The sequence below is a fragment of the Staurois parvus genome, unplaced genomic scaffold, assembly GCF_062004578.1.
Source record: "Staurois parvus isolate SC_StPar_1 unplaced genomic scaffold, SC_StPar_1.0 ptg000340l, whole genome shotgun sequence".
Classification (NCBI taxonomy): Eukaryota; Metazoa; Chordata; class Amphibia; order Anura; family Ranidae; genus Staurois; species Staurois parvus.
This window is the reverse complement of record NW_028318136.1, coordinates 1,835,997-1,858,857: the sequence shown is the minus strand read 5'-3', so window position 1 is coordinate 1,858,857 and position 22,861 is coordinate 1,835,997. Positions and strand designations below refer to the sequence as shown.

The following is a 22,861-nucleotide window of genomic DNA, read 5'->3' as shown; positions in this document are numbered from 1 at the left end:
TGACAATGTGAATTTTTGACAGTGGTATATCCTCACCACTGGGTTTTTTTTCTTTTGCGATTTTATAAATGAAAATATTTGGAAAAAAAAAAACATCCAATAATACATTTTTAAAAATTAAATTTCTTCATAAATTTTTTCCAAAATGCATTCTGCTACGTCTAATAATAATTTAAAAAAAGCATATATTGGTTTTGCGTAAAAGTTTTATAGTGCCTATAAAGTGTGTGTGTACTAGAAATTATATTTTTTTTTCTATTTTTTTTTTTTTTTTTTTTTTTTTTTATCCTACTATCGTTAATCAGCAACTTATAATGGGCCTCTGACTAACTGCCATTGACCTTGCCAGTGACATTAATACAGTGATAACACTATAAACTCTGTATTAATGACACTGGCTAGGAAGTGGTTAACGCCTAGGGCGATCAAGGAGTTAAATGTGCGCCTAACTATGTGTAAAGTGTTCTGCATTTACAAATAGATCTAAGTTTCTAATCCTTGCTTTGCAGGGATGAGAAACTGATTGTTCCCTCTATAGAGAGCTCTGTGTTGATTGTCAACACAGCCCTCTGGGCTTTGATTGTATACAGCCGATCAGCAGGTCCCGGCCATGAATCATTGCTGCCAAACCCAGAAACAAGCAGCGATGTACATCACTTTTCCTGTGCAGCAGGCTAGTCTGCAGTGCATTGCGGGTGATCCGCAAGTGGTTAAAAGCAGCAGAAATATATGCAAATTAGTATATACAATTGGGTATAAAAAAATGTAAACCTGAGAATCAGAATCAAATACTAAAAATCTACCATGTACAATTTAGCAGCAGATTCAAATAGAGACTCGTTCTGTACTGACCTCGGGTCTGCATTAATATTCCAACCAATATGTAAACATACCAAGTAAAACAGATGTTACCCAGTGGAGGGCAGCAGCATCATAGGACAACTGGATTATCACTGGTAAGCTGCATGTAGAGTAGTTTTAATAATATAAAGTGCTGTGAACATCACATTAATGTGACCGAGAAACTCCCTACTGGTCTACTATAAACTAAATAGAAAATGAAATGTGCAAAACCTATAAATTGCGAGACCTGTATTACAGTGAGGGACCCTGGCATAAGTGGGGAAAAAAAAAAATCAACTGATAACCTACTTGCAGAGTGATAAAGGTCAAATATAAAGCAGTATAACCATGACACAAATATAATCTGAAAAGCTTTCCAATGATCAGCTAGATAAACTGAGCAGAAGATGAAAGGTGCCTCCCAGCAATAGGAAAAGGTCTAGGATCAGTAGTGGAGAGAACATATTGCAGTCCCATCAGGAGTCGAAGGTTTTTTTTTTTTTTCTATAATTTATTTTATATAAGTTGTTTTTGAGCAAGAATATTCATTTTACTCTTAGGCTTTATTTAGACTTGCTGTTGGAGCAACAAAAATGCACGGTAGAGCCACGTTAATGACAACTCCACCCACCTGAAGCTGCAATAGGTAGCTTATGGGGTGTTTACGTGCAGAGGGCATGATGCTTTGCACCCATGGCAAAGTTCACCTGACATGTAGCAATCGAGGGGCTGCAAGCCAGTGCAACACCACAGTCAAGCAAATAGAGAAGCTTCGCAAATGCCCCACAACCACTTGAAATGCATGCAGTTGAGGCATGATTGTCTGCAAAAATTGGGTTAAAGCAGAAGGTAAGGAGCCATTCCAGTACTTCCTCACTGCCTGAACGCAGATCGAGTTTCAGAGAAAGAGGTAGACTTAGACACCCGTCTAAAGCCTGGTACACACTGTACGTACCGACAGAAGCTTCTGTTGAACACGCAGCTGTACACACGGGCCGGGAGTTGGTTTCTATAGTACTGGCTGATTTTAGCCGATATCCATCCCATGTGCACCCGGCATTAACCACTTGACAACTGGCCATAATTGAATGATGGCTACAATGTGGTTGTCCAGTTCTGGGAGGGCGTCATGACATCCTTCCAGAACGCGCCCCCAGCGATGCACAACCCCGGCGATCTCAGTGCTTGCTGTGTCCTACGGACACAGCTGATCACGTGATGTGGTAAGAGGCCAATCACAGCAGCCTTTTACCACGTGAACAGCTGTGTCCAATGACACAGCAGATCACTGGGTAAATGCAGTTGCCAGTTGTTGGCTGTACTTTCCTCACACTGTCACAGCGTGAGAAAAGTACTGCCGACAACCGGCAGTTGTCGGAAAAGAGATCAGCACTGATGAGCAGTGCCACCCATCTGTATCCATCATCAGTGCCCTCAGCAGTTCCGTCTCAGTGCCATTCAGTGCTGCCTATCAGCCCAGCCTCATCAATGCACATTAGTGAAGGAGAAAAATTACCTGTTTACAAAATTGTATAATAGAAACAAAGAAAAATGTTTTTTTTTTTTTTTTTCTTTATACCGCAAAAAATAACGCCCAGCTGCGATTAAATACTACCAAAAGAAAGCTCTATTTGTGTGAAAAAAAAGACCCAAATTTCATATGGGTTCAATGTTGCATGACCGCAGAATTGTCATTCAAAGTGCGACAGCCCTGAAAGCTGAAAATTGGCCTGGGCAGGAAGGGGGTATAAGTGTCCGGTAGGCAATTGGTTATTCTACCCTTAAACACATGGAGGATGCTTTGTTTTGAATAATAGTGCTTTTCTTAAATTTTACATGTATTTGTAGATATCAAATTGACAGATCTAAAGTACGGTGGGCTGCTGCTTTAATAATTATTATTGCTCTGTTATTAAACTTTGCTCATAGATCTGTTTGAGCTTATCTGAGGTCTGATGACCCCACCATAGCGTTAATCAGCGATGCCCTTCTCAGGCTTTAAATCCCTGCTTGATAAGTCAGTGCCAGCTGGGCATACAGCCAGAACCAGCTTACACCCCCACCCCCTCCCAGTCCTGTGACTTCTCAGTCTGCTGTCAAGGTGCGTTTTCTGTCTGACACTCGCTAAACCCCTACTGCTTTTCTCTGCTCAGGGAAAGTTGCTATGGGCTCAGGGTTTTCTATCTTGCAGTGAATTATTCCTTTCCAAATTCAAACAGGGAATGTTTTATGTAGCATTTTAAGAATTTTAAATTTGTTGCTTATGCTTGAATAGTGAAGACGAAAAAAAGTAAAAAGTGTATGTATGTATTTCACCTGAAATGAACGGTCTATAATGTTTATCCAGGGTGTATTTTAAAGGATAGAGGCAGAACATCAACCAAAAATTCAGAAAAAACACATGGTACAAATGTTCTAAACTGAGTTGCAGTTCCGTGAGTAAAATAAAGTATTTGATCCCCAAGCAAAACATGACTTGGTACTTGGTGGAGAAACACTTGTTGGCAAGCACAAAGACCGTTCTTTTAATTGGTTACCAGGTTTGCACACATCTCAGGAGGGATTTTGGTCCACTCTTCTTTACAGATCTTCTCTAATTGTTTGTTTAAGGTTACTTGGCTGTTGCTTGACAACTCCAGTTCCATCTCCCTCCATAAACTTTCTATAGAATTAAGATCTGGAGACTAGCTAGGCCACTCCATGACCTTTTTTAATGTGCTTCTTGAGCCACTCCTTTTGTTGCCTTGGCAGTATGTTTTGGGTCATTGTCATGCTGGAACACCCATCCATGACCCATCTTCAGTTTTCTAGCTAAAGAAAGAAGGTTCTCATCCAAGATTTTACATTACATGGCCCCGTCCTTTGGCCCCTCAATGCAGAAAAGTCGGTTTGTACCTTTAGCAGAGAAACCGCCCCAAAGCATAGTATTTCCACCTCCGTGCTTGACTGTAGGGATGGTGTTCTTGGGGTCATAGTCAGCATTTTTCTTCCTCCAAACACTGCAAGCTGAGTTAATGGCGAAGAGTCAATTTTGGTCTTGTCTGACTACAGCACTTTCTCTCAGTCCTTCTCTGAATCATGTAGATGTTCATTGGCAAACTTCAAATGAGCTTGTACATGTGCCCTCCTTGAGGAGGGGGACCTTGCGCAGGCACTTCAGGATTTCAATCCATGGCTGTGTATTATTACCAATGGTTTGTTTGGTTACTGTGGTCCAACTGCCTTTGAGATTATTCACAAGTTCCTCCTGTGTAGTTCTGGGCTGATCCCTCACTTTTCTCATGATCATTCTTAACTCATGAAGCAGAATCTTGCATGGAGCTGAAGGTCACAAGCTCCATTTTAGAAAGATTGGGCAGTAAGTAGGTTGGTGGCTGGAGGCATTGGGGGCGAATTAAGGAATTAAGGGTAGAGAAGAGTTTACTAGGTTTGGATGAGAAAGTTTTGATGAGAGTGGTGTAGTAGGTTTGTTGAGCAATGTGGAGGCGAGGCAGGAGTTGTATTTGAGAAGGGCAGATATGTAGAGGATGAACTCTTGCAGCGTTTTAGTTTTACGCCACGCTCTTTCAAGAGCACGGATGCATCTCTTGAGACTTCTGGTATTGTCGGTTTGCCATGGCTGTAGCAGGCGAAGCCTAATTCTGCATGTAGAGAGAGGGGCGAGTGTGTCCAGGGAGGATGGCAGTGAGTTGTAGGCAGAAGTGGTCAGGTCTGGGCAGGACAGGGTTGCGATTTTTATCATAAAAGGCAGTCAGTAGCAGAATGAAGGGAAGGGTTGAGGTGACGATTTCTGCAGGTAAACATTTGCAGGCTGAAGGCATGGGAGGTAGGACACAGAGTGTGAAACTGATAAGGTGCTGATTGGAGAGAGGAAAGAGGATGTTGGAGGGAGTGCAGAGGTCGGAGAATACGAGGTCAAAGGTGTTGTCATTGGAGTGATTTGTGTCCATTGTATTGGGTTAAAAGAGGAGGTTAAGTTGATAAGTGGCTGAGGTATTAACATTGATTGGAATGTTAGTCACCGAGGATGATGCGTGTACTTCAGAGGAGAGAAAGTAGGGTAGCCAAGCGGAGCAATCATCAAGAAAGCATGAGACAGGGCTGGGAGGCCGGTAAATGACTGCAATCCTCAGATGAACAGGAGAAACAAGACGAATGCAATGCATTTCATAAGAACAGAGGGAAAGGGAGGGAGGTGTAGGAATAACCTGGTAGGTGCTTTCTTGGGAGAGAAGTCCAACTCCACCACCTCTTTTCATCCACTGGGCCTGGGTGAGTGAATCTAGAGGAGGCCACCATGGGAGAGGGCAGCTGGAGAGGCAGCGTCTGATTCCTGGAGCCAGGTTTCGGTAATAGCAAGTAGATTAATGGGAGAGGAAAATTAAAATCAATAGTCACACTCAACTTTGGGGTATAGAGGCTTCTTAGCTGGCTTGGAAGATAAGTCTGGAGTCCGTGTATGAGTTATCCCAGATCCCCGCCATGGCCACTTGCTGGCGAAAGCATAGGTTGAAGTTGAAATGATAATGCTGGCAGAGATGGACTCCAGACCTTGCAGAAGCTCCATCCAAGAGCTGAAAACTTCCCGTTGTCACTGCTTGTACCCCAAAATACAGGGATGCATTTCAAAGCAATCCTTTATCAGGATTGCTTCCAAACCTGTCCTTGTATTTTGGAGTACCATTGTCTACCTCACTAACACTGCCTCCTGGGATTGTGATGTGGACATGCCTGGCGGCATGGGTAAGAAATCAGAAGTGTTGTGCCACACCACTATATAATAGGGTAATTGACATTTTCCTAAGAGATCCAAAATGGTGCTTTTTGTGTAAGAGGGAGTGGGGAGGTAGCGGATGAGAGGAAGTTTGTTTTAGGTCCACTTCAGATAACCGCCAAAAGGAATATCTGTTTTAATATTTTAGGTACTGTGTTGCATGACAAAATAATTGTTAAACTATCACCACACTGAAAAATGGCGTGGTCATGATGGATTATAGACAGGTTAGTACTCAAGTGGTTAAATTCCTTTACAGTAACCCTATAGAAAAGCTACCAAGGGGCGTTTTTTGCAGCACATCTGCTGCTAATGACATCATGGATCAATAAGCTCCATGAGCAGGGCCCTCACATTCCTTCTGTACTGAAAGTATTGTGATTGTACTGTCTCCCTTATATTGTAAAGCGCTGGCCAAACTGTTGGTGCTATATAAATCCTATATAATAATAATAAGCTTGCAGTTGATAGAATGTTAGCACACCTACAACCCCCTACTGTACACAAAATCTTGATCTACTATTTGCTGAATTTCCTTTTAGGTTAAGTGGTCCTTTTTAATCTGTACTTGCCTATTCTGACCACCAGGAGGCACCGTTCCTTCAGAGTGTATGTTTTGTCCTAAGCCTGTAAATCCTGATGTTGATGCTTTTACTGCTTTATCTGTCTGGAAATGGTGATTATCCTCATGAAAAAATACTGACACAAATTATAGTGCTTTACATACATTGCAGAGACATTTATTAAACATACACAATATTTTAAAACTCAAATGTGCTGATACAAATACTGCACTAGAGTAATGGACATTCATTTTCATTTTTTTAAAAATACATGAATGCGTACTGAGGTATAAGCCGGATTTCTCACCAGGGGCATATTGTTATGTTTTATGCAGCCTTGAAGCCGTGTATCTCCAACCAACTGCTTGAAACATTCTAAAGCTGTAAAAGTAATTTATTGCTGGTGTGTGAGAATTCATGTGAGCAGCCAGGAGTTTTAGGTGATGAATTCTTAACAGAGAAAGCACACTGCTCTCCTGGGGATTCAGGTGAAATGAACACTGAGTGACTTTAAGAGCATGAACACGTGTATGCTTTAGGGTCTGGCAAATGTTTCCCTCAAATAACATAAATCGATCAGCCATAACGTTAGGATTCCGGATAAGTAACGTGAACAACATTGACCATTTCATTATAATGGCATCTGAAAGTGGGTGGGATATATTGGGCAGCATGTAAACCTCTTCATGAAGCTGATGTGTTGAAAACATCAAAAAAAGGGCATTGCAGTTTGTTGTGCTTTGTGGAGTTGCATAGCCGCAGACCGGTCAGGATGCCCATGCCTACCAGTGTCCACAGCCAAAAGTACCTACAATGGACATGTGATCATCAGAACTAGAACAGCTATGGAAGAAGGTGGCCTTGTCTGTTTTATCACGTTCTCTTTTACAGCATGTGGATGGGTTGGGGGGGGGGGGGTGTCACTTACCTGGGAAAAAGATGGCACCAGGATCCAGTGTGGGAAGAATGCAAGCTGGCAGAGGCAGTGTGATGCTTTGGGCAACGTTCTGCTGGGAAACCTTGGCTCCTGCCATTCATGTGGATGTTACTTGACACATACCACCTACTGAAACCTTGTGCTTGGTTTCATATTTTCATAGGTTGAAAAAAGACTCAAGTCCATCTAGTTCAACCAATAAAAAGGGGGAAAAAATTTACAATGCTATACCCACAGTTCTAGAGGAAGGCCAAAAACCCTCCAGCAAAGCATGATCTAATTTGCATAAACAGGGGAAAAAATGCCTTCCCTATCCCCCAGGAGGCAATCAGAAATTCCATGGATCAACGTTACCTATAAATATTAGTATCCGGTTATATTGTGTGCATCTAGGAAAGAATCTAGGCCTTTTTATTTATTTATTTATTTATTTTTAAAGCAATTTACTGAACTAGCCAGAACCAGCTCTTGAGGGGGAGTCTATTCTACATTTTTACTGCTCTTACTGTGAAAAGGCCTTTCCATATTTGGAGATTACATTTCTCTTCCTCCAGACATAAAGCGTGTTCCCTTGTCCTCTGTAATGACCTTACAGTGAATAACTCTACACTGATTTTGCTATATGGACCACTTATGTACATGTTGATCATTAAATCCCCCCTTAATCTCTTCAAGAGAAATTCAGTTCCTCTAATCTTTGCTCATAGTTGAGCTCCCCCATGCCTCTTAAAAGTTTGGTTGCCCTTCTCTGCATTCTCCAGTTCTCTGATATCCTTTTTGTGAATTAGTGCCCCAAACTTAACTGCATGTTCCAGATGGGGTCTTACTAATAAGTACAGGGGTAAAACCTCTCTGCAGTCCATATCTCTCGTACTACAAGAAAGGGATTTTGCTTGCTTTGCAAACTGCAGCTTGGCATTGCATGCCATTATTAAGCCTCTCGTCTACAAGTACACACTGTTCCTTCTCCAACATTGATTCCCCCAGTTGTACCCCCCTAGTATGTATGATGCATTCATATTCCTAACCCCCAAGTGCAGAACTTTACATTTATTATGCAAAGACTAAAATGGTACTTTTAATCCTGGACCCTATATCATTTATACATATATTAAAAAGTAAGGGTCCCAACACTAAAGCTTACACTGGTAAAGAACACCCCTTCATGGGAACTGTATTTCCTGATAGCAGTGGCCTCTATCAGCAGGATAATGTGCCCTGCCACACTGCAAAAATGGTTCAAGACTGGTTTGAGGAACACGTTTGTTGTATTGCCTAATTGGGTCATCATGTTATGGCTGATCAGTGTACCCATGGAACAAAGAACAGATTGTAGGCTTAGATGAGAAATGGTCTTAAATTTAATTCTACCTTTTGGAACCTATTACACCTATATTTAGGGTGTAACATGTTGCTAATTAAAGAGCCCGCACAGTTGCATATTTCATTCACAGATCTGTGAATGACTAAATTACAAGTCCTTTCTGGCACAGTGGCAGACAGACTTGTAGTTCTCAATAGGAAAACAAGAACAATGACCACAGCACTCACAGCCTATTGACACTTCCTCCTGCTCCTGTTCAGGCACCCAGTGGCGTCCTCGCCCAATCAGATTTCTCAATCAGGTATGGGTGCTGCCGCTGCCATCTTGACTAATGGAAACTGGCTGTGAAGGTGGTTACGTACTGTGCATGCACAAAGTACGCTGCACTTTGTGAATGGGCCACAGTCTTCTGGGACCTGTAGTGTCCCAGAAGGCTGCAGGGGAAGGAGAGGGGGACCGAACGTCTGTGTCAGTTCGCTGTGGCAGTGGAGGGGGGGAGGAGGCAGAGAAGCTGAGCTTCCCCTTTTGGGTGGAACACCACTTTAAGGTGACTGAGTTACCTGTGTGGCCAGGGATGTTGAGTTATCTTCCTGACACCTGTTAGAACTGAAGTGGGTTGGCTAAGCCACAAAGCATCTTCAGAATTACAAGTGTAGTTGAATGTGATTAACTACTTACCAGCTAATGAGTATTTTTGACACTCATCCTGAACAAGGATACAGATTAGGAAATTCAGAGGAACATCTGAGCACTTATCCAAAACCAGAAAGTAGATCAAGTACTGAAGCTCATGGATCAGAATAACCGTGAACAAACACCAAGAATTAATTTCATTAATCTAAAATGTTATTTTATAACAGGTTTCCTTTTAATACGAAAATGTGCACGTTCGAAGATGCTGCACTCCGGATATCCAAGAGATAAAAGACCTATGATATCCTCCCTTAATGCAGAGTGCATTGGATAAATCTACAGTAAAACCCCTTCAATGGGCAGTTTATGTTACTTCATGCATTTTGTAGTCAAATGCATTTGTAGTTTCTTGCTATAGTAAAGTGGTTTGCTATGGTTATGTACAGCTGAATACTCTTGTCCTGTGTTTTTTCCTCAGAAAGCTCAACAAGAAGCAGAGAAAACGGATAGACAGCGACGTCAGGGCCTCTTTCAGCTGAAGTCCATCCATGCATCATTGAAGTCCAGACAATCTGAGCTCTTAAGGCGCAAGCAGCTTCGGGAGGAGAAACGCAAATTACAGGCCTTGCAGCCACGACGGCTGGGTCGCCTCAAGTAAGAACCAGTGAAAAGCTGGTACAATGCTTTTTTGGGGCTAAAACAGGAATGCGTCGGATACATTTCTCCATGGAAAGCTAAATTTTAAAGGTGGTTTTCAATCTGATCTCTGCATTTTTGGATACATCACCAATTGGCTACATACATAAATGCATTTTTGAGACCCTACAGAGATTTGTGACCTTTGGTATCTCTGTAGGCCTCTGCCCTGTGATGAGACACATCCTTGCGCTGCGAGAATTTCCAGCTTGAACTGCTGGAAATGTGATGCCAACACTGGGTGCTCTGGGGTAGTGGTGTGTTTACCATTCCTGGGGTCTGAGGGCAGAGGACTGGGAAAGATCATTTAACTTGTGGTTTGTCACTCCCCTCAAGTCCATTTTCCGCGCTTCCTCATTGCAACAGATGTGGAGATAGCTGGTTCAGTAATGTAAAATAAAACTGGCTATACACTGCTTGAATTTCAGGTTGGAAATTTTGGTAGATTTTTTTTTTTCCCCTACTACAAAATCATTAACGTTTCTGGAGTCAGAGTTCATAGCTACACAGACTGTGAATATCTGTCAGTTTTTTTTTTTTTTTTTTTCTTGCTGGCTGTCTGAGTTCCCACTAGTGAGATTTGTCTTTGTGAGTTATCACCAGATTGAGGAAATGTTCTAAACTTTCCTTGGTCTCCAGAATAAAAAAAGAAGGGAATTCTTCCAATGGGTACTATTGTCCCAGTGACCATTGTCTGAGGAGACTTTTCCTTCTCTCTCACGTTGGAGAAATGGAGACATTTCATCTCATGTCCTGTTATCTGCAGGACAGAAAGTAAATGGAATTCTGTCTAGTTAGACAGAGCTGGCAAAAATCTGGGACGTTTGTTTGTTTTGTATGTGTGTGTGTGTGTTTGTTTTTTTTTTTCCCCATGGAGTGGGGCTATGCCCACACTATATGGGTTAACTGCTCGTTTTGTCCAGTGGTGCGCAAAGTCTATACTCAACCAATCCTTCAATCCTCCGGAAAACAGGGCTCCCCGATGTCCAATTGGTAGACTGTTCCTGCCGTCTTCACTTCCAGAGCTGGCCTATGAGCACGATGACATCAGGAACAGTCCATACGCAAGAACACTAGCATGAAAGGGGACAGGAGCGGCATGGGATGGTCTTGCGTTCAGAGGGTCGGCAGATTAGATAAGTATACCTCATCTCTTCATGCCCTTAGACAGAAACGAGCAGTTAACCTATGCAGTGTTGGCACAGCCCCACTAAATGAGGGGGGAAAAAAGAGAAGTTTAGGTTTTAATCTAAATTTTCACCATTTACGTATATTTATATTAATTACAGGTAATGGTTATCTGAACCATGGAAAGACTTGTCTTCTGATATAACCCCCTTTTTTGTCTCTTCTCAAAGGTACCAAGAGCCAGATATTGATGTTCTTCTGAGCGAGGAGCTTACAGACTCCCTGCGAAAGTTAAAGGTGAACTTTTTTTTTTTTTTCTGTGTAAATGTATGGGTACAGTGGTGTCAAAAATTGTGGATGCTTTTTGAAACGTTAATGTTTTGCAACTTTGCAGGCTTAAAGGAAATGTTTTTGTACTAAATGACATATAAACATTTGCATTGGGTGCAAAATAACATTTCCTATAAGTTGCAAAACATTCATTTTCCAAAAGAGTCCACAATGTTTGCCACCACTGTAAGTTCTTAGGAAGTAGGTGCAGTAATGCTGGATCTAGTGGGAGGGCTTGCCATTTTAAGGTGTCATTTTAAAAAGGCATGGATATCTGTGTGCTCTTGATCTAAAATTTATTGTAGGAACTAAAACTTTGTGTCGTATTGTGAAAATGGGTGTTAAGAGCACCAATGCAGATGTGATCAGGCACACGTTTCAAATCATCTGCATTACTGAAATCAAATGACACAGCCAACCTATGGCAAGCTCAAAAGATCACCCCTTTCATCAGGGCTAAACATTCTTAAAAATGTGAATTCGAATAAAAACCAAGAATATTGCCAGACTAAGCTTGGTAAATGCCAGTTAGCATAAAATCTCATTGTGACTCAGTTCGTAAAATCACAAGTAATTTTTGAATGGCTGCTTTATAAAGTATACATCTACAGTAAGTACCCGACATACGACCGTGTTCCGTTCTGAAAGTGCACTCCTAAGTCAAAAAAGTTGGCCTATATACCCAACTAACCCAATCAGCTGTATAGTACAGTGTACTGTAATAGGTTTATAATGATCCTGATGTACAGTACTGTGTACACTCAAGTACATAAAAGCACAGCCACTTGAGGATGCATGCATGTGAAAATGTACACCAGAAACGTGAACTTGCATCTTAGAAAGTTCACGACAGTCGTTAACAAGATCATAGTAGAATGTATTAGGGGACCTATGTTAAGGCTTTATTAGGATGACCATCTCCAGAAAAATTTACAGTAGATCCATTGGAACCAGCTTTTCACTTCTGGTGGTCTAGCACTATCACACACATTAGATGATACAAATGGATCTGTCAGTGGTGAATTGCTTTGGCAGTGATCTGTTGTGTGGGGCAGAGTTGAATCTGCTGTGCCATGTGAGCAGCCAGACCGGAAATGCTGATGTTGCAGCACGTTTCTTTTAACACTGTGCTGAAGCACTTTTCTTTTTTTATAACTTTTATGTGTTGTAATTACCTGAATATGACTTGGTATCGGCCTCCTGCAGTTCCCAGTATCGCAGAGCTCCAACTGGTTGGAGAACTAGCGCAACAAGCCAATCCGTTGGGCTACAGCTCTCATGCTAAAAAGGAACATTATTAAAGGAGCTACAAAAAAATCAGGTGTCTTTTCTAGCCACACAGGGCTGTATTCTGTGGCAAAACCGTGTAAATAACAGGACTGGTTACAGAAGGAATACAGGTAAAACAGATCCTATAAGTATGATTTTTGTTTTTTTTAGCTGTTTGGCACAAGTTCCACTTTAAACCAAGGAGCTGAGCCAAACATCTCTTAGGTTTAGAGCTGCACTATGGCTGCTGTGGATCTTAGTGGGCTGCTTGTTGGAGCACCACAACATGAAAGTTGTTAGCTGGTTTCAGAGCTTTTGCAAAGGACAAGTCATGTGGAATATAGGCGGCTTACGTAAAAGAACTACACTATTATTCAAAGCAAACTCATCCATCCATGCATGTCCATGCATGTCTCCATGCTTTATTTTGCTGAGAAATCACTTTGAAAAACACCTCCTAGCATTTCTGGCCGTGACCATCTTAAAGTGTTACTAAACTCAGGACCTGCATTCACTATATCTGGTCTCCCACAGTACAAAACATGGAAATGCAATTATTTTAGTGAATATAAACTGCTAAGTACCTTTTCTCAGCAGTATATAGCAGTCTTGTGACTTCTATCAGTGTCCGGCCGAGCTCTGGTTAAAGCCTGTAGGAGTTCTCATTCTCCTCTAACCCTCTGTCTGGACAGTGCTGATTGGCCCTGTTCCTCCTAGGGCTCTGTACTATCAGCAGACCGTTTGGAGACTGTGGAAGAAGGGGAGGGCCAGAGAAGACAGGATCAAACAGCCTTTTTACATAATGTGGAGGATTAACCCTTTAAGTTCTACAATGAGCATAACAAGTAAAGTGTCTTCCAGGATGGATAACATGGAGAGATTCTGACTCCGCCCTCTACAGTTATTGTGTTTTTGGCCCTCCAGGTAAACACATCGTTATGCCTATTATTTCCTGTAGGGCAGGTGATTGTGGTTATCTGCTTCTTTTTCTTCCTAGTCCCTTGGGCCTGCTTGTGGGTAGTGCCTTGGGCTTGCTTTTGTAGCTAGGAAGTTGATACCTTCATTCCTGGATCTTGCTCCTCCATTTGGGGGCTGGGCTGACTGGGCCCATGGCTGTTTTCCGCAAGGAAGTGACTGCTTTACTGCATATACAAACTGATTTTATTGTTATGGGTTTATTAACTCTAAGTAAGGGCAGATGATACATGTAGCATTTACTTCCTGGAATCCATCTGCCTTTAGGAAAGTCATGCAGACAGGAGAGTGAGCTTAACTGAGAAAATCCCTCCTTTTCCTGAAGACTCTTGGGATGTATGATAATTGCCTAGGCATGAAAACCAGGAAATAACTGAAGAGATGTAAAAACACAGTTTAAAACGAGTAAATATGATATGCTTTCCTATCTATTTACTAATGCCAACCGCATAAGCATTAAAATAGTCAATGTTGATAGAATGAAGTTCTACTTTACAGTGGAAAGGCCAATCCAACGTGAACTCTTAAAACCAAAAGCAGGCGGTTGGTGCACAGCAGAAAGCCCCAACAGTGGTATGAGCAATATTTAACTTTTAAAAAGGCTCACAGAGGACCAGGTAATGAATGGAAAGCATTGACTTCTCAAGGTGGGGGCATGCCCTTGACAAGAATGCCTGTGCTATAGGTGGGGTTGAGTGAGTTGTAAGTCAATGTCCAAGAGAACAACCTTTCTCTCAATGTTAATTGTGAACAATGGATATTAGAAGGGATGGGAGTGTTGAGAAGTGAGTATTTAGAAAGTGTTGATTAAAGGGAAAAAAAAAGCCCTATGCCTTAAATTGCTAATACCAGCAGATCAGTTACCTCCCTGACTTTTTTCGCCAGGGTTCAACAACAAGAAGAAAGGATAAGTACTTGAAGAATTCTTAATTTAGGAAACTAGTCCTAATATATAGTTTTTATTTTTTTTTTTTTCAAAAGACCATTAGAATGTTTGTTTTTATTTTTATTTTATGTAGCCGGAGGGAAGCCTGGCCAAGGACCGATTCAAAAGTTTCCAGAAGAGAAATCTCATTGAACCAAGAGAGAGAGCCAAGTGAGTGCTGGCTGAGTATGGTGCTGAATTATTGTAATCATCTGCAAACTAGTCTGATGCAGGTTCTATAAATTCTAAAGGCCAGGGTGCCTTAACTACAGCTGACGTCTACATTTTTATATGCCTTTGCTATTGTCAGCAGAAGCATTTGTTCTTTTGGCTTGAAGTTCTTGTTGGCTTCTAAATTATTCTGCTTGCCTTCTGGGTCCTGCATAAATGTGTCAGTCTCGCTTTACAGTTTTTGTAGCATATAAAGTTGAACTATGGGCAAAATCAAAACCACAGTAGTTTGTGTTTTTGTGTCCTTCCTTTAATATAGTGTTATTTGTGCTGTCAGTAGATCTGTCCTGACTGGACAACTTTACGTTCAGGTGACCTTTTTACCCATTACTATGTCAAATATTCCAAACTGTATCCCACTGATAATGTTGACTTATAGGTCCAAAAGTGTAAGACCGCTCAAGATATGCATTATCCAACTTTTGAACATAAATCCCACACAAAGGTCAATCTGAAAAAAGTCAGCATTTATATTACTGTAAGAATATTGCAGGAGAATATCCAAAGGCAAATCAGGTCTATTGATTTTTAGGTGGATATTAATTGATGTCCGCAACAGTTGTCAAAAAACCTAGGGCGTCTTTATGCCAATCTCCTACATGTTTTTAGAACTACAAACCCTAATCATTTATGGAGAACCAGACATTACTGGGTTTAAAAGAAAATTTGAATATTCAGTTTTTTTGTAATTGTGCACTGTAACATTTGAAAGCGTGTTTTCACAATGGCAAGATGTGAAAATAGCTTACTATCACCTTTTATACTAACCACCTTATAGAAAATAGGTCCAAAAAAGTATTTTTACCTTTTTAGTATATGTAATCATGGGTACAGGACAATTAAAATTGTGATTATTTAAACAACCATTCACTGTTTTTCTTGCTTCCTACAGGTTCAAGCGAAAGCTAAAAGTAAAATATGTGGAGAAGCGAGCATTCCGGGAGATCACGTAAGTTTTACAGGAAAGACCATGGGGAATCTAAATGGTGGTATTATAGGTTTATCTGATCCTTCCTCCTGCTAGGTACTTGTGGAAATGGTAATCCTGTTATAGAAATAAGAAAATTAAGTGAGCGCTTTTCAAATAAAGCAGCTAGGCACATAGGACAACCAACAGCAATCCTCACAAAATCATTTATAAAAAAGTGCAGCGCTAACATAAGAAACTAAAATACATAGCAATATAATAGAATATGCTAAAAATAATAAAATTAATAGTCCCAATAGAGATGACTTGAAGTGAGAAATGCACACTAACCAGATGTGCACATTAAATGTGCAGTGTAGAAATCCTGCAGCTCAAAATTTGATCATCAAGACGGTACAGGTAGACGTATTCCCTCCATCAGAAAGAATCCTCGAATGATGCACAGACTAGCAGAAAAAGATTCCCCTTGAGGACAGAACCAGGTAGAACTCCACCAAAAGAGCAGGACTCCTCCACTGGGCAGAACAATGTCTGGGGAAAAAAATGCTCCCCGCAAGGGGTCAAGACAAAAAAGTGCCCATAGTGATGTATTGTTTGATTAAAACAAATTTATTGCAGACAAGTGACAGCAAAGGGGATGCATCTGGTAATGATAGTAAAATGGTATAGTGCAGAGAGGACTAACCGTCCTAACAGATGTAATGGCCGCCGGAGCTCCACGATGCTCCGGTGTGACGTCACGGCGTGCGTAGGCTCCTACTTGGTAATCCTGTTATATGGAGGTCCACATAGCAGAGGAATTCTGAAGAGCCCTTTGCACACTGGTATATACCCTTTCAAGCAGACTATGCAATAAATAGGGATATTTAGTTAACACATATTGCAATACATGCTTAAGCTGGCCAACTGCTTCAAAGTAATCCCTCTATGGCCAGTCCTACTCTGCTCTGCCTACGTAAATGCTAATGTGGACACAATGCCAACATAGGGAAAAAGACAAAGTGAGGGAGAGCTACCAGGTTCAGGTCTGGCTACTGACCCAACAATACAACAAACAAGATATACCTGTGCTCAAATCCCAACAGCTAGTGCATGCATTTATCCATCAGGTTTTTTTTTCACATAGCAGAGGCGACGCAATCTGCCATAGCAAAAAGAATAAAAAATAAGTGTGGGAAGACACATTTTTGAGAGACGAGGAATTCATATTTGACACATAGGAATGGGTAATTTTCTGAGTGTCATGTTCACACCAGAGCAGTGTTTCACTGCATTCAAGACAGGTGCGGTATTATACAACATGTTTGCATAACATTGCACCTCTCTGGATGGCCCTGCATGTCACTGCATTGCTTTGTGTTGACATCAATGAATTATCACTTTGTTCACTTCACATAAAGTTCAGACCTAAAAAGGAGCTGTGATGCGCTAAAATGGGCATCACACCACCGCCTTCAGCCAGCTCACTGCAGCAGGAACGGACAGCTGCCTGCACACTAAACCAATGTGTTTTAGCCTGCAGGGCAGTATGAACGGGTCCTTAGGACCAATTCCCACCACTGTTCCTGCTGAACCGGCTGAGTTTTGATCCATCTATGGCTGGCTTAGGCTTTAACAGTAATTTTTGATAAATAAATGGTAAGCACAATTTTGTAGAAAGACCACATCCCCCTTTTGCCTTCTATATCAAATTACAAAAAGGTATAGAGGAGTGGTGATCTCTCAAATCTGTCTGCTGGTGGGCCTGTCAGTAAACTACCTCATATAAAGTTAACCCTGTGTATTGGGCTGGCATAGGTGTGATATTGCTCTTCAGCATCTTGGCATGCAGTTACTTCCCACATTGCTGAGATCACCATTTCTCTACAGCTGAGGTCTGTGTGTGTAACAAAAACAACTCATATTACGATGACGAAAGGGTGTGAAGCTTTCTGAAACTCCACCTACCCTACCCTGTAAAGGACTTTTTATCTGTAGCGAACTATCAATAGGTAAAAGTTTGTTTCAGACTTTAACCCCTTCACGCCTAAGGGTAAAACCAATCTAAATGCCTAAGCACAATTTTGCAACGTTGACATGTTAGTAAAACCGTACATATCACAGCTGCTTTGTACATCCAGGTGAATTATACCACATTTTTTTCAGGACAAATTGGGCTTTCATTTGGTGGTAAATGGTAATGGATATCTCCTGATTATTATTTTTTTTTTTACATTATCAAAGGAAAACTGGCCCAAAATATAAAAAAAATGATTTTTTTTTACTTTAGCTGTGTGTTTCTTGTTACTACCATAACCTACCACCAAACAACCAAAAATAAATTCTCCAGCTCTTGACAATCGCAGCGATACCATATGTGTATGTTATTTGTTTTTGTCCGTAGTACAGCCCAGAAACAATAGTGCACATTCTGATTTTTTGGGGTGTTTTTTTGTTTTTTTTTTTTACCTAAAACACCCTAACACTAACTGACACCAATTTTTTGACCGAAACACTTACCCTGACACTGAACTAGATCAAACCTTGATCTAGGTATTTTTTTTTTTTTTTTTTTGCTCTATGCCAGGAGTTAGAGATGTAATGTATCTCTCTTCTCCATTCATAGAGAGAGGGAAAAAAAAGGGGGCCGGGCTGTACAGTGACTGATCACTGTGATAGCCAATCAGAGGCTATCAGAGCGATCATGTGACCCGGAATCGGGAGTCTCAGTGACACCGCAGTCTTTCTGCATGGGGTGCAGCGTGCCCCCTGCAGAAAGTCGGGTACGCAAATCTGTGACCCCACAGAAAAAAGCCCAGTTTTGTGGGGCTGCATGTTTCTGTTACGTCGGCATCAAGGGGTTAAAGATCCTCATTTATTTTTCATCTGGATAATGTTGATTGTCCACAACAAGTCAGCTTGTACTGCTTTCTCTGTTAACTTTATTAATCATTGGTATTTATTTAATGGCTCCTGCCCAAGTACTGGCTTTCATGGCCTGAGCCAAAAGCATAAGAAGATTGCTTGGCTGTGAGTGCAGTCTGAGGTTTCAGCATAAGTAAGTCAAGTGTGTGCGTGTGTTTTTTTTTTTTTTTTTTTTCTTCCCCCCCTCACACTTGCCATACTTTAACCACTTGCCCCCACGGAGGATCTACCCCCTTTCTTGACCAGGTCATGGTGTGCATTACGGCGCTGCGTTACTTTAACTGACAATTGCGTGGTCATGCAATGCTGCACCCAAATGAAATTGATGTCGTTTTTTTTTTTTTTTTTTTTTTTTCCCCCCCACAAATTGAGCTTTCTCTCAGTGGCATTTGATCGCCTGTACGTTTTTATTTTTGCACTATATAAAAAAAGACAATTTTGAGGAAAGAAACAATTTTTGACTTTTTGCTATTAAACTTGTCTAGTAAAAAGATTTAAAAAAAAAAAAAAAAAAAATCTAATTTTGTCATAAATTTAGGCCAAAATGTATTCTGCTACATGTCTTTGGTAAAAAAAAATCCCAATACATGTAAATTAATTGGTTTATGGGAATGTTTTAGCATTTACAAATGGCAATATAGATACTGGAAATTATTATTTTTTTTTTCTTTATCAGCGACTTATAGCAGGACTGTGGCAGACATTCTGACACTGGGGGGAACTGGCTTGGGAACTACAGTGATCAGTGCTTAAAAAAAAAAAAAAAACTGACACTGTATTGATGGCACTGGGCAGGGAGGGGTTAACATGAGGGGCGATCAAAGGGTTAACTGTGTGCAGGGAGTGTTTTACTAGGGGGCCGGTTCAGTGTGCTTCACTGTAAGCACACTGCTTTGGATGGCTGTGCTGTGCACAGCCATCCAAAGCAATGTGGCCAACCTGACAGGGAGGAGAACTGTTAGTAAACAAAATAGTGGTCCTCCCCGTCGGAGATCCTCAGTAATCACCGGGCGGCGGTGGGTTATGATTGATAGCCATGGCTGTGCACGTAGGGTGCGCGCGGCTCTCACGCACCCCATACCCAGAAATGCAAAATCACATATATATGATTTTGCGCACCTGTGCCGTCCTGTAGCAGTATTTCTGCTATAGGGCGGTCAGGAAGTTAAGGGAAGAGTACACTGCACTGTCATGCAGCCTCTGTTTTTGATGTGTGTATATACAGCCGTCTCTGCCAGGACACCTCTCCTGCTCTGCTTAATGATTTGTCTTTGGAGTGTAGCTGGCAATTGCCGGCAGGCGCTAGTATGCGCTGTTTATAGCCTTTCGCCAGCATGTTTGGAGAAAACATGGCCGTCCTAAACACTTGGACAATGGATGATTCCTATGTAGCAGGCTCTGAGTTAGGGGGTTAAATCTGTTTCTAAGATGGTAAAGGTACACTATTTGCTGGTACTGGTTCAGTGTCTTATCGGGTAGTTGATAAAAAACTAACAAGGATTTCTTGACAGTAGCTTAACTATATAAAGCCCTGGTGCAGCCAAAACGTTTGCATTTACTGCAAAATAAATTGAGCAGAATGTTGAGTGGCTGCTTCCAGTTTGAAAACTTTGCTAGAATTCTTATCTTGGAGTTCAACTTTTTTAGAAAATATTCTATGCAGTCAAAGGCCACAGTAGGTATTAAAAAAAAAAAAAAAAAAAAAAAAAAAAAAATGCAGCTTTGGATTTTTTTCAAAATGTTCCTTGTTGCTAAGGCACTAAAACTGTTGGTTTTCACTTCTATAATGCTGGGAGTGAGTGTCCAATGGTTTTCACATCCTAGCAACAAGGCAGGACTTGGAGATTGCTAACTGGGAGTTTTTTGCCCAGGCTTCTGGTGCGGCCCAAATGGGTCTTTAAACCACCTACCAAAGTCCACTCATATGTTTGGATTGTGGTCTTTAATTGTACTGGCTGAACATCCTATTTGCCCTGTGATGATATCCATCCTTGCACTGTGAGGATTTTCAGCATTGCATGCTGGGAATGTGAGGCAAACGTTGGCTGTCTCAGGGTCTGGTGTGTTTCCCAGCCCCTGGGATCTGAGGGCATGTAATATAGGGTGTTGCAATATAAGTGTGATCGTTCTCTTTCAGGGAATTTCATATATGAAAATGGATATGCGGGATAGAAACATTTATAGGAGCATAGGGAGAAAAAGGTCTATGAGCAGGTTTAAAAAAAAAAATCGTAATTATTGAATAAAGCAGTTCTTTTGATTTGGCCACTAGTTCCTCCAGCTAAGAAAATGTCTAACTTGGTTAGAGAGTGATCTATAAACATCCAAATCATTTATTGGTGTATCGCCTATAGCAGTCATATAATGCCTCTCATGGGTTTGGATAATGCTTAAACCAATACAGCCCAGTCCTAATCTCTTTTCCCTTTCTTTTAGGTTATAGTTACCATGGCACCATATCTGCAATTGACCCTGACACAGGGCTTTCTATTTATTGTGGACGTCTTGAAAACTTGGCTTGGAGACTGCTACAGTTGTGACTGAGCCCAGGCATGCCTTTCTTTCCTGCCTTTTAATTCTGTCTATTGGATTAACCAGATTCATTAGACTCAGGCCTCTGGTTTACGTGTTTATCCAGACTGAATTATTTCACGTTCGATGCTGTCACTGTGGTGTGCTTAAATTCATCTGCAGGGCATTCCACTACAGGTCACCATAATCCAATCAAATTTCTCTTTGTACTTCATTGAGAAGAAGCCACGGTTATGACTACAGCTGGTAAAAGACTTAAGAAGAAAGTCAGATGTGCAGGCACCATCAGACTGCTAAGAGTGCTTACTTTTCATAGATCATCCCTTAATCACACATACTGGTATCTTGCACAAACTTTCTGTTCAGTGCAATGCGGATAGGTGAGGAGGTTCAGCCAGGTAGCTTGGGAGGTGCTAACAATTAACTTTATATATCCAATACGGGTCTTCACCTTTTACCTTGAAATTGGCTGGTAGTCTGTTTGGCCTATAGACATAAGAATATTGATTTTGATCCGGCAATGTTTAAGAATACCTTGAGTGAAGACATTTGTTGTGTGGGCCTGACTGTGAGATCTCTAACCTGAGCTCATCCTTTTTATGCATAGAAATCCTCCCCATACACTTCTTGGGTATATGATGAACAGTGTTCAAGTTTCTGTGTTTTCCTGTACAGAAAAGATGTGAACTTATTTTTCTGTGCCAAATAAACTAATTTATAAAATAGTTTTGCTGTGTTTCCTTTTGTTACTTTCTAGATAATCCAAAACCTCTAAAAGTTTGGTGTGAAAGCAAAACACCATCAAAAGTGGGTAGAAGTTAAATAAATGTTGATCTCTCATTGGTTTGTTAATGGTCTTCCTGACTGTGGCAAGACTACCTCTGTTAGGGCTTTCCAGCCGGCAAAGAGTCCCCAGGGGTGCCGCAGCAAAATTATACTGAGCCCTGTACAGGCCAATGATTAAAATTTACCTTGGTTAACTTCTGTGTACAGAGAGCAGGGAGAGAACATCCCATCCCGTTCCCTGGGCTCTCTCCCCCTGCGTGCTTTTCTTTTTAAGTTGACCTCAAGATAAACTGCTAAATGTGCAGCTGACAAACACAGTATATGAGCTCTTCTACCTATAAAAGGACTTGTATTTTTGTCCAGCCAGTCTGGAGATACGACATACCAAACAAAGTTGGGTTGGTGACCTGCATTTTCCTACAGCTTGGTCATCTGCCCCTAGCCTGTACTTTTTCACTGAAGGTATACCATCAGTCTATTGATGAGCCATTGGTGGCATTTCTTGTCAAACACGTGGGTGGATTAACTCACAATAAAGCAATTTATGTTTTAAAGCCATGATTGATATTAACATTAGATGAGCCTGTCTTGATCAAATAGGTTTTTCAACAATTAAATTATTTTTCAGAAAATAGGATTTTTGACCTACCAGCAAAATCAATTTTTTGTAGTAGAATACAGGAGACAAGCAGATTCAGAGATGACTGGGTAATAGGGAGGTACCTTCAAGTGAATGGACATTGACAAAACTGCAAGGATTTCCATGTAAACCTTCCCACTCCCAGCAATCATTGGTTCTTTAGTAAGCAATCCAATTACCACAGAGGGACAGGTAGTCTGTGTCCTGCACTGAATTCCAAGACATGGAAAAGTTGTATTGGCGAGTCTGAAATCTTATTTATACAGGACACAACAAATTCAGTCGTCTAGGATGTCCCAAATCCATATAAATGATAGGAAGGTAAAATAGAAACACACCCATCACTATAACCAATTAGGGGTCCAGACGTAAATCAAACAGCAGCCTGAAGCACCTTCTGGCCAAAAACGTTCAGCTGAAGCCTGAATATTTTACCTGGTAAA

General features: G+C 41.1%; 1 protein-coding gene across 1 annotated transcript in view; it reads left to right on the top strand.

Moving 5' to 3' along the window:
* The window catches only part of NOP53 (NOP53 ribosome biogenesis factor), a 37,867-nt gene extending 16,150 nt beyond the window's left edge, over nucleotides 1–21,717 (top strand). The window contains exons 9-13 of the mRNA XM_089684233.1: nucleotides 9,553–9,728; nucleotides 11,129–11,195; nucleotides 14,492–14,568; nucleotides 15,521–15,577; nucleotides 20,897–21,717. Of these exons, the coding sequence (XP_089540359.1) occupies nucleotides 9,553–9,728; nucleotides 11,129–11,195; nucleotides 14,492–14,568; nucleotides 15,521–15,577; nucleotides 20,897–20,903 (384 nt within the window). The 3' untranslated portion in view covers nucleotides 20,904–21,717. The remainder of the gene's footprint in view (nucleotides 1–9,552; nucleotides 9,729–11,128; nucleotides 11,196–14,491; nucleotides 14,569–15,520; nucleotides 15,578–20,896) is intronic.
* Nucleotides 21,718–22,861: the final 1,144 nt, after the last annotated feature.